We start from the raw sequence: 10,497 nt of genomic DNA on the forward strand, positions 1-10,497 counted from the left end.
CCCCAAANCCCCCCCCCCCAAATTATATATATTTTTTTTTTAATTTAATTTAAAGTGGTGATAAGTATGAGTTCATCTATGTCCTATTCTAATTCTCAAACAACCGTACGGTAAAGATGCTTTTCTTTTCTTACTTTATATTGATGCTTTTTTCTGATATAAATAATTCTTTTTAATTATCCCATTTGTTTATGTATTTTAAAATTTATAAACATCATGTTTTTTTTTTCTTTGCCAATTCTCGATTTTGTTTTTTAGTTAGGACGTTCATATAATCCAATAACCGGAACAATCTGCACTAACCAACTTGAGTTTGGTTCAAGCACAGTTAAATTTTATTAAAAAATTACCATTAAAAAGTAATTTTTTCTCTAGAATGTCATTGGTAGATGATAGATATTGATATTTAAGCAATTTTTGTTGGAGTTAAATTTTTAAAAAAATTAAAAAATAATTAAATATGCTGTGCTATTAAAAATGTTTTTTTTTTTTTTTACCAATTTTCGTAATTTTAGATTTTATTTTTTTTCCACGGTAAGAGCGTTCTAAGACCCGATAACTCAAGCAACTCGCGCTACCCAACTTGGGTTAGATTTTTTTCTTCTCATTTAAATTTTTAAAATTTGAAAAATTTTAATTTAGTTCGCACGTATAACTTTTTTGGGTAGGTCAACTCGATCAATGAAAAACTATAGTTCAAAACCCAATCCAAATATACTTTTAAGGTCGCTATAATTATTATGAATATTAAACGTTTGTAACAAATCTTCCTAATAAGTTGTTGCTCATGAATATATTAAGTTTTACAAGATTTTATTCATTAATGCAACATGCATTATGAATAAGTAAGATCATATTAAATAAAATAAAAACAAAAAAACAAACGATCCAATCGGACCCTCTCAAAATTAGATAGTTTGGTTTTGAATGGCATTTAAGTCATCAACTCAACCCGCTCCAAAAAAAAAAAAAAAAATCAACCCGATCTACCTACGCTCGTACTCATTCGACATTCCTTTAAATTGAATTTAAGTGAGTTGATGTGATGGGACAATAACTTAAATAAATGTTATAAGCCAAATAAAAAGTTCCCTCCTTGAAAAAACTAATATATATTTTTAATTATTAAAAGTGAAATTGATTGGACTTAATTTAATTTAATTTTTTATCACAAAAATAATTTTCTTATCAATTGTGTTTCCTTTTTCATTTTTAAGCAAACATTCAATTTGATGACCCAACTTAAAAGAAATTGATAATTTGAATCATAATTATTTCTATGAATACTTTTCCTCTTTGTAATATAATATTATTGAGTCATAAATACAATTAAAATATAATTTATTTTAATTTAATTTAATACTAATTGGGGTAACTTCATAAAGCCACTTTAACACATATGTTTACAATTTTAGCAAAATTATTAAAATAATAAAAAAAAAAAACTGAATAATGATGGGAGTTATTATCTATCAATTAAAATTTGATGATTACTGATAGAATAATCAAGGGGAAAAGGGTTTTTATTTTTTGAGAGAGAAAGTGTTCAAAAAATGGGAGGAAGATGATTGCGACAAATGGTGGTCATAATTTAACCGACGCAGCAAAATTCTTGGACGGGAAAATTCACTGGGAATAATCATTTTGGAGGTCGGGTTAATTGGATTTGTCGAGACGGAAAGTGTTTTTGGCAGGGGAAGGAAGAAGAATTCGACAGGTAAATTTCTGAATACTTTTGAGTTAGGTTGTTATTAGAGTGATTAAAACTTAGAAATGTTGGTTCATAGTTATGATTGCCATGATTATAACCAAAAAGCAACACCCAATGTGCTTGAAAAACTCAACTCTGTGTCATAGGATTCTTAATCCCAGCTACCCAAGTAATCAAACCCCTTCCTGGGCTTTTTGATTGGTCGTTGTTGTTACTGTATTGATTGTTAGCATTTAGATTGGCTGTTTAGCAAAGAGGCAGAGTGCCCACTGAGGGGTATGAATTTTGGGGTGGCAAAGGAATGCCCGCCAAGTGTTTGATGAAAGTCCTCAATGAATTTTTAGTATAGGAGAAGGGTTGTTATTGCCATTTGTCAATGCGTAGGGGGGTAGCATGGTATAATGTAGTGTATGAAGACTGACGGCAGAGGGAGAGACGGGTGGTGGTGGTGGGCTGCATATTTTTGTGGCTGTCTGTTGTCTGTCTGTCTGTCTCTGCATATAAACTAACACGTTCAAAGCTCAAAAAGTCAATACATACTTTCATTCTGCTTTTACGAAATGATTAGATTTGGTGGGTGTCTCGGGAAAATATAAAAGAAAAAGGGGGGAGGGGAGAAAGGGGTAATAAAGAGTGGATATTTTTTAGACATAAAAGCTTGGTGAAGGAGACCACCGAACCGAAAAGACAGATGCAAAAGCAATCAATAGATTAGTGGACACAGAAAGTCAAAAACATCTTTTTTTTTTCCTTGGAATAAAATCATGGCCCTTGCAATCATATATTTGAATGCTTAGTATTTGCCAAAGGGGAAATGTTCTTTCCCCTCCATTTATTTCAATCTCCTCCTTCAATTTCTAAGTTTATATCCCATTTCATACTTCAAAAAACTACAATTATTCCTTGAGTTTATTGTTGTAATGATGTCATTAGTCTTATCTCTGTTAAAAAAACATGATTGATAGTAGTATTCACACGGTCAATTGTAATTGCATGCATTTATCAACATAAACATGTTTACACATTCCTTCATTGTTTTTTTTAGTCTTAGACTTTTAGAACTTTAATCTAGTGCTTCAAGTTTGAAAACTCTTAGTTATAAGCTAATAAAAATGAAACATAAAACCATTAATGGTCCATATGTCTTATATCATATCCTGAGCTGTGACTTCTACAACAGAGACTAAGGGAAGAGTTCAAAGAAGATTGAATGTTTGAATTAAAAGTCACGGACGGAAACAAAAGTTTAAAATGTTCTAGAACAAAAAAAAAAAAAAAAAAAAAAAAATCAGTTATTTGTTTAGAAACCGCATATTTAAATCTTGAACTATTTTTGGTATATATATATTAATGAACAGATCTATAGATGTTAAATTGTCCTTTAAAGTGAGGCAGCTATATAATATATTATAGAAATCCTTTTTCTGGTAAAGTCAAAATTATTTACTCTTTGTTTTTTAACCTTTTATGGAGTTCTTTTGAGAGAATATATTTTTTAAAAACAAATATTTTACAAAAGACTAGTTCTCAGACTAATTTGCATAAAACAAAGGTCATTTTGACTACCAAACATGCAAGCATGTCAAACAAGAAGCAAAAAGATGAATTTCTTTTCATCTATGTTACTGCAGTGTTGCTTGATTTACAATCTTTGTCTCTTTTCTTGTGGTTAGCGAGGAATTAGATGGGTCTGAGGAGTTTTCTGTAATAACAAATGGGTTTCTTAGTACACATTGTTCCCCACTTGAATATAATTTTCGAGAAACAAGTTGATTAGACAACTTTATATCAAGATGAAATCATATCTCAAGTCACAATGTTTCAAGCTAGCATAACTGATAGGCACCCTTTAACAAGAAAATATATATCTATACATGTGCCAGACAATTTGTGGATGATAATATATTTTAAAGAAACTACTTGCTGAGACAATATCTTATTTTAATAAGCAAATTAGATTTCAATTCAGCCGCTTCTGCGTCAGATAGCATAAACTCATTGTTAATTAAAAGTGTTCTTGACGGTGGGTTGGTTGGTAGTATCTAGAAAGAAGTTCAATTGAACGTGGAAAAATCAACCAATAGAAACATAATTCAGTGTCACCAGTCCTGATAAATACCATGTATGGCTCATAACTATATATTCTTCTGCTTTTCCTCGTTTCTGGTCACTGGAAAAATCATTGTAGATTGTGCTTTTCTGGTATCTGTTGGTGAAAGAGAAAAAAAGTGGTAATAAAGACAGAACAAAAAGATGGTATTGATTCCAAACATTATAACCTTTTCCTTTGTTTATCTGCCGATTAACAATCTAGCACTAGATACTATTGAATCAAATTCACCAACTTATGATGATCAAATATATATTGTGATGCCTTCTAATTAAACGAATCAATCAACCATCTAAATTCACCACACCACAATTCGGTTCCTTTCTCTAAACTCAAACTGAGACCGGGAGAGCACACTCTCATTGGACCATATTCAATGGGAATGTTTGGAAGGGATCGATGCTAAGAGCATCTCTTTCTCAGGGAGTCTTCCTTATAGTATTTAATAGACTTTAAAATCCCGAGACTAAGCAAATCTTAGAGAGTCGGGATATTCACTTTATAGAGATAGAAAATGTTTCTTCGTTAGTGGAAGCTCAGGTCAGGAGGACCAGGGAACAGGACTTTCGGATAAATATTACTATACTCATACGTAGAGTAACTTGTATGAATTCAAACTTCTAAGGATAAGTTTTCTACTGGAGATTATACCAGATTGGACTAACCTTCAGTTTCTCTTCTTCTTGTGCTGCTTGCCCAATTTTGATTTCCTTTGCTTGAACAAATGTAGGTACAGTTTCAAGAAAAATAGTGGGTAGACAAAAAGCAGAACCTGAACAACGATATTAGATTTGAGGATAAGTTTTACATCTGGAGTGGTCTCATTTTCAGGTAAAATGAATAATTTCCTAGAATGATCTCCCGAGTGAGCATACCTTGATGGCATTGTAATAGCTGAAGGGAAGGTAACCGAAGGCATCTGCATAGAGGTTGTTCTTTATCATAAAAGGAATTGCTTGGTACATGAGCCACACTGCACAAATGCTTCTAATAAGTTTACCCATGAACTTTTCCTTGATAAAATAGAACATTAGTTTTTGTTCTGTGAATCACTCACAGTAAACTATACAAGTAAAAACATAATCTTGGTAATGAGAAGAGGGGATGTTCAGCTCATGGTTTCGATTAGTACGGGAAGCTCGGGTTATATACCGGTATTTAGATTGCATAGAGGAATAAAATCTAGAAACCAAGGTTTATGTAGCATATATTTCGTTCCTTGGCTTGTGATATCTGAAAATATATGGTTTCTGATTGTATTTAAGAAGCTTGGGTTTATATAGCTAGTAGAAAAGATAGCACACCTTTGCCCAGCTCCACAAACACTAGACTATACAAACCCAACCTGTGAACTAAGCACTCCCTTAGATATCAAGTTATAGAAATCAAGATAAATTGGATACTGTGTACTCACTTTCACCAATTGTCACTCCAATTGGATAGAGAATTATGAAGGCAGTGTACCTAGAAGAAACAATAACACAAATTTAAGTATTACAAGTATTTTTCTAATCTTGAGTACATGAAGAACTTTGGAAGAACATTCCGGCAGTACCTAAGATATGTAAGCCAAAATAGGCTAACTCCCAAGCAATTCAAAGCATGATGAGAATATCTGATGACCTGAATCCATTTCATCACAGTAAAAATCCAGAAACCCAATTGGAAAACAAATCTTAAAGGAAAAAGGAAAGAATTTACCTCAGATAAGCTCCAAGCCAGGAAAGTGATGAAAACAGAAGGCAACTGTTGAACCTGTCAAACAAAAAGAAAGAATTATGAAGAACTCCAACAAGGATAAAAAAAAATGCAACGAAATGAGGAGAGAAACCTCGTGAAGTTGACGAACAACTGCAACCAGAAAATGAACCCTCCCGCCCCATTGCATTAGAGGAAGCAACACTCCAGTTGGCACCAAGCCTGAAATTTAAAGGGGAAAACACTACATTATCAAAATTTAGATACCAAACAAGAGAATGATACCAAAGTTCGTTTAAATTACCAATAGCTCCATGAATAATTTCCAAGAATGCAGCAGTTTGCAGGAAACCTTTGAAGAAAAAGGAAAGCTTTCAACATTTTCTATCAGATTCTACAAACTTTTCAAGGAACCAAACAAATGGGTTGAAACTTACAGATAAGTTCTCCCGCAGAAGAGTAAGCACCACTAGTAGATTTGGTGGCTACAAAACTGTCTAGAAGTCTGTAAAGAGAAATCGTCCTGCCAACAAGAAACACAGATCCATGGTGACAAAAAAAAAAAATAAAAAATAAAAAATAAAAGATAGGCGAGAAAAATGAAACATACCAGCCAAAAGCTTGGAGGGAGTTGTAAGTTAGCAGATAGAAGTTCGATAGGCGAGACATTCTGTTGTCGGCAGCTTGAACAGTAACCTCCGTCGAATGAAAATGGAAATAGAAATAGAAAGTCGATAAATTTCAAAGGGGGATTTGAGTTGGAATTAATGTGGGTTTTGTTTTGATAATTTCTGGGCTAGAAAGTCGATAAATTCCCAGACTTTCCTGGTGATTATTCATTCATTTATTCATTCATTCATTAATTGATTCATTTATTCATTCATTTATTCATCCCATGGCTTCTGGGATTAACAAAGCACATTAAAGTCGAGACATTTTTACTAGACGTTCATCATGAGATTTGGGTAAAATTTTATCCGATGGCCAACAGATTTGAATGATATAAAATTTTGTTGTGTAGGATTCATCCGACGGTTTAGACCCCATCATCTATCAATCAACGATGGCTATCCCATCAGAAATTAGTAAAACCCAGCAGCCCGTTTCCCCGTTGAGCTCTGGAGGGCGTGAAGGTCCGTCTGAGTACTCATTTATGTGTTTGCCTCTGCCCTATCCTGGCGCATGGGCTGCCCAGAGGTACTCTCTCTCTCTCTATCTCTCTCTTGCCCGATGGAAATCCCAGCCCCAACTTTTTCTCCCCCTTATGAATGTGGCTGAGAATAATCGGCTCTTGTAGAAGTGATTACTATCACATCCTGCACCAATTGCGTCAAGCATCAAAGTGTGGCAAACTGTTGTGGCCCAAAAGGAGATATATACCGTAAAATGTAAGACACGTTGAGCATAAAGTTACATAGGGAATCAATTTTATTCACCAAAATTGGATACGTTGACCCAATGCTCCATTGAGGGCTACTAGTGTTTGCTATTGTTCTTGTGTTGCATTAACATTTTTCACATGGATGACTTCTAGGTCCTCCTTGAATGTCGTGTCTAATCGATCTGAACACTTCTTAGTCTAACATAAAGGTTCGAGTGACGACACCAATCTCGTCGGTGGCTAATCGAGCGGGGAAAGGTCGGAGTTTGATTGCAAGTGGCTTTTTGGTGAGCTAAGGCTATAGTCATCCCATCTAGAGCTAGCAAAGCTTTGTAAGAAGTAGCAATGCTTGTGTAAAAGTCAAACCCCACCGCTATGAGATATTGTGCGTTTTGTCCATTACATATGGTCGTCAGCCTCACGGTTTTAACACAAGTTTACTGGGGAGAGGTTTCCACACACTTATAAGGAAGATTTGTTTCCCTCTCCAACCGATGTGGGATCTCACAATTCACCCCCTTAGGGACCTAGCGTCCTTGTTGACACACCACATGGTGTCTCGCTCTCATGTCATTTTGTAACAACCCAAGCCCACCAGCCCACCGTTAGTAGTTTTTGTCTGACTTGGTCCATTACATATAACCTGCAGCCTCATGGTTTTAAAACGCGTCTACTAGAGAGATGTTTTCACATCCTTATAATGAATGTTTCGTTCCTCTCTTCTACCGATGAGCGATCTCACAACTCGATGTCTACATTGACGGGTTGTATATATATATAAAAGAAAAAATGATAAAAATTAACTCACAACATCAATTAATATTTTTTTCTATTTAATAAATTTGAGGAGGATGATAGGATACTATTTGCCATTATATCATAATTATTTTTCTTTTGACAAATTGTAGGAGAGATGGCTTTTGGAAGGGCATCAAGTGTATCATACTGTTGAATATGCTCTTCCACTTATCAAAATTTCGTGAAAATTGTAAGTCATTCCCTCTCCTATCTCTTACTTCTTCTCCATTTGAAGATTAGGTGAGGTTTGATCTTTATATTTGAAAAAGTTAGATACAAAAACCGTTCTTATCGTATGCTAAAATCTTAAAATTAAAAAAAAAAAATCATGTGGACGAAATCAAAGTTTTAAAACCATGAGAACTCAATTATAATTATCTTTAGATTATAAGAATGTTATAAATTTGTAATTTAAAGGATAGGATTGATTCGATAATAACATTCATGGAACTCTACTACTAAGAAGATATAACTTAGACTCGGTTAATAAAAATATTTATTGACGTTGTTCTTTGTCTCAAAAGTGAATTTTTGAAAGTTTTACGCACTCTTCGAGTTGAATTTGGATTGATCTCCCTGTTTCTCTGTTGTTATAAACTTCATTGCTTATCCAGAGAAGATTTAAACAAGCAGCCATTAAAACACCTAAAGATCATCACAGCCAACAAGAAGGAAATGGATATAAATCCATTATTTTCTTGTTCAACAAAAACACAGCTAAACATAAACTTCTTACAATATGCATTAGTGAACTACATCACAAAAACTTAGACAACAACTACATATACACAAAATTCAATAGAAAAAATTCTGATTAGCTTGAGCAAGGCGTGGCCTCCCGTTATGATCATCATACCCAGAGAAAATTAGCTTACTCTCTTCCTCCTCCATCTTCCACGAAGAATCCCCACAGTAATACTCCCATGAAGGAGGATTCAAAGCAGGGCAAGAATAGTTGCAGTCTTGGTTTATAATCAACCCCTCATGATCATCACACATATCAATATCTTTCCATATATCATCCATTGAGTATCCATTTGGATCACCCACTCCTTGATTTTCCTCCCCCTTCTTCTTGGTTGATGATGAAGCCGAGATTTCAGACCCCCCTGAGTCAAAGAACTTCACTGGTCCAGAAGAAGAAGAACAAGAAGAAGAGGAGGAGGAGGAAGATGAAGAACACAAAGCCCTTCTCTTCTCCTGTGCCTTCTTCCTCATATGGGTTCTCCAGTAGTTCTTGATTTCGTTATCTGTGCGGCCTGGTAACTTGCGAGCAATCTTGGACCATCTGAAATGAACAGAAGTGTTAGAGATAAAGAATAAGGAAGGGGAGTGAAAGGGTATGGTGTTTTAGGGACCTGTTTCCCCATTTGGCGTGAAGTTCAAGCACGAGTCGTTCTTCTTGAGTACTCATCTTGCCTCTTTTGAGACCAGGATGAAGGTAATTAACCCATCTCAGCCTGCAACTTTTGCCTGTTCTGTTAAGTCCTACAAATCCAAACCCAAATCCCAAATCCCAAATCCCCAAAGAGGTGTTAAAACAGAGGCTTTCACAACAACAACAAATCATGAGTTTAGCCTACCTAGGAACTGTCTCCCGCCACCTTCAAACCTGAAACTTTGGCAATGAAATCCCATCTTCGATCGCCAAACAAGCCCACAAAGCAAATCAGTTGGATGTCCTCTTGCTCTGTCCATGGACCCTTTCTGATTCCCTGTCCCTCTTCCATTTTTCTTCTCTCACCAACTCATGGAGATTTTAATGGATTCTACCAATATTTATAGCATCCAAATACTAACCAAGTGATGTAGTGGCAGGGCCAGGGCCTCCATTGGGGGTGGGTTTTAGTGATAAGCAACCTTGTGCATATGATGTAAGCCATTATCGCCAAAATAATCAATGCTGGCGATTGATATGTCGATGTAGCTTTCAAAAACGCCTCCTCCTTTAAACCCAAGGGTCGATGAAGTCTTCCTGTCTTTAGTGCATTGTATATACATATTTTAATCGTTTTCAACAAACCGCACTATGGGGATTTTGGTTGATAAAAAATTATGAAAACCCACGTCGGGATCTGTTGGAATTTCAAATAATGTGGTGATTGGGACAACTGGAGGAAGAGGAAGGAAGGCAGGCAAAGTGTTCGACAAAATGCCCCAGAGAGTTCCAATGTGGAGTGTCTGCAGTGGAAGAAAGTTAGAAGCTGGTCAGTGGCATCCCTTTCTGAAAATGCGTGTCAAAATCATTTGTAATTCGAAAAGACATCATCTAAATTCCACCAACAACAGCAAAGTGTTCGACAAAATACCCAATCTGTAGCGAGATTTGATCAAACAAGCTGCCCAAGAAGATGCCTCCAAATCATGTTAGCTCTAAATCAAAATTTGCAGCCCTGTTCTTAGTAATTTTGTAGTTAGATTTTGTTGAAGGATTAAGAAAACGTTCATGAAATTATAGGGTACTCACAAAAAGTGGGGGAAGGGTAGAATTCAATTGAAACCCCACTAAAAATAAGACACTGAATTCGCCTAAAAAATCCTATCCATACCCTTATCTTATCATATTAACTTCCATCTCAATCTTGTCAATCCCACCACAAAATGAGGCATCCCACCCATTTTAGGCCTATAGTATTAACAACAACTTTTATCTATCTATATATCTATATATATATTAACGTCTATTTATTAACGTGAGATCTTATATCCGTTGGAGAGAGGAATGAACGTTCGTATAAGAGTGTGAAAACCTCTCCCTAGCAGTTAAAACCGTAGATAATATTTGCTAGTGGTGGGCTT

The 10,497-nt window shown here is 35.1% G+C and overlaps 2 protein-coding genes and 1 long non-coding RNA gene across 6 annotated transcripts; 1 reads left to right on the forward strand and 2 right to left on the reverse strand.

The window, feature by feature from the left end:
• The first annotated feature begins 1,476 nt into the window (after window positions 1-1,476).
• On the forward strand, window positions 1,477-8,205 carry LOC111451611. Of its 2 annotated transcripts, XR_002712007.1 has the most exons (4): window positions 1,477-1,717; window positions 4,552-4,652; window positions 6,541-6,716; window positions 7,809-8,205. It is a non-coding gene; the product is annotated as an uncharacterized LOC111451611 (long non-coding RNA). The 2 variants fall into 2 exon arrangements; XR_002712008.1 differs by lacking the exon at window positions 4,552-4,652 and having other exon boundaries at window positions 1,479-1,717.
• LOC111451609 (very-long-chain (3R)-3-hydroxyacyl-CoA dehydratase 2) lies at window positions 3,632-6,542 on the reverse strand. Of its 2 annotated transcripts, XM_023092082.1 has the most exons (10): window positions 6,130-6,540; window positions 5,957-6,042; window positions 5,824-5,871; window positions 5,653-5,741; window positions 5,523-5,576; window positions 5,377-5,444; window positions 5,236-5,285; window positions 4,697-4,794; window positions 4,487-4,593; window positions 3,632-3,917 (listed from the first exon to the last, which is right to left on the reverse strand). In XM_023092082.1, the coding sequence occupies exons 1-9, from the start codon at window positions 6,186-6,188 to the stop codon at window positions 4,489-4,491; spliced, it is 657 nt and encodes a 218-aa protein (XP_022947850.1). In that variant the 5' UTR covers window positions 6,189-6,540; the 3' UTR covers window positions 3,632-3,917; window positions 4,487-4,488. The 2 variants fall into 2 exon arrangements, with proteins under 2 accessions (XP_022947850.1, XP_022947848.1); XM_023092080.1 differs by having other exon boundaries at window positions 5,957-6,542.
• A 112-nt stretch (window positions 8,206-8,317) lies between the features above and the next one.
• Window positions 8,318-9,840, reverse strand: LOC111451610 (transcription factor MYB59-like). Of its 2 annotated transcripts, none has more exons than XM_023092083.1 (3): window positions 9,311-9,840; window positions 9,057-9,186; window positions 8,318-8,986 (listed from the first exon to the last, which is right to left on the reverse strand). In XM_023092083.1, the coding sequence occupies exons 1-3, from the start codon at window positions 9,426-9,428 to the stop codon at window positions 8,494-8,496; spliced, it is 741 nt and encodes a 246-aa protein (XP_022947851.1). In that variant the 5' UTR covers window positions 9,429-9,840; the 3' UTR covers window positions 8,318-8,493. The 2 variants fall into 2 exon arrangements, with proteins under 2 accessions (XP_022947851.1, XP_022947852.1); XM_023092084.1 differs by having other exon boundaries at window positions 9,282-9,838.
• Window positions 9,841-10,497: the final 657 nt, after the last annotated feature.

The sequence above is a fragment of the Cucurbita moschata genome, unplaced genomic scaffold (genome assembly GCF_002738365.1).
Source record: "Cucurbita moschata cultivar Rifu unplaced genomic scaffold, Cmos_1.0 Cmo_Scf00013, whole genome shotgun sequence".
NCBI classification, from domain to species: domain Eukaryota; kingdom Viridiplantae; phylum Streptophyta; class Magnoliopsida; order Cucurbitales; family Cucurbitaceae; genus Cucurbita; species Cucurbita moschata.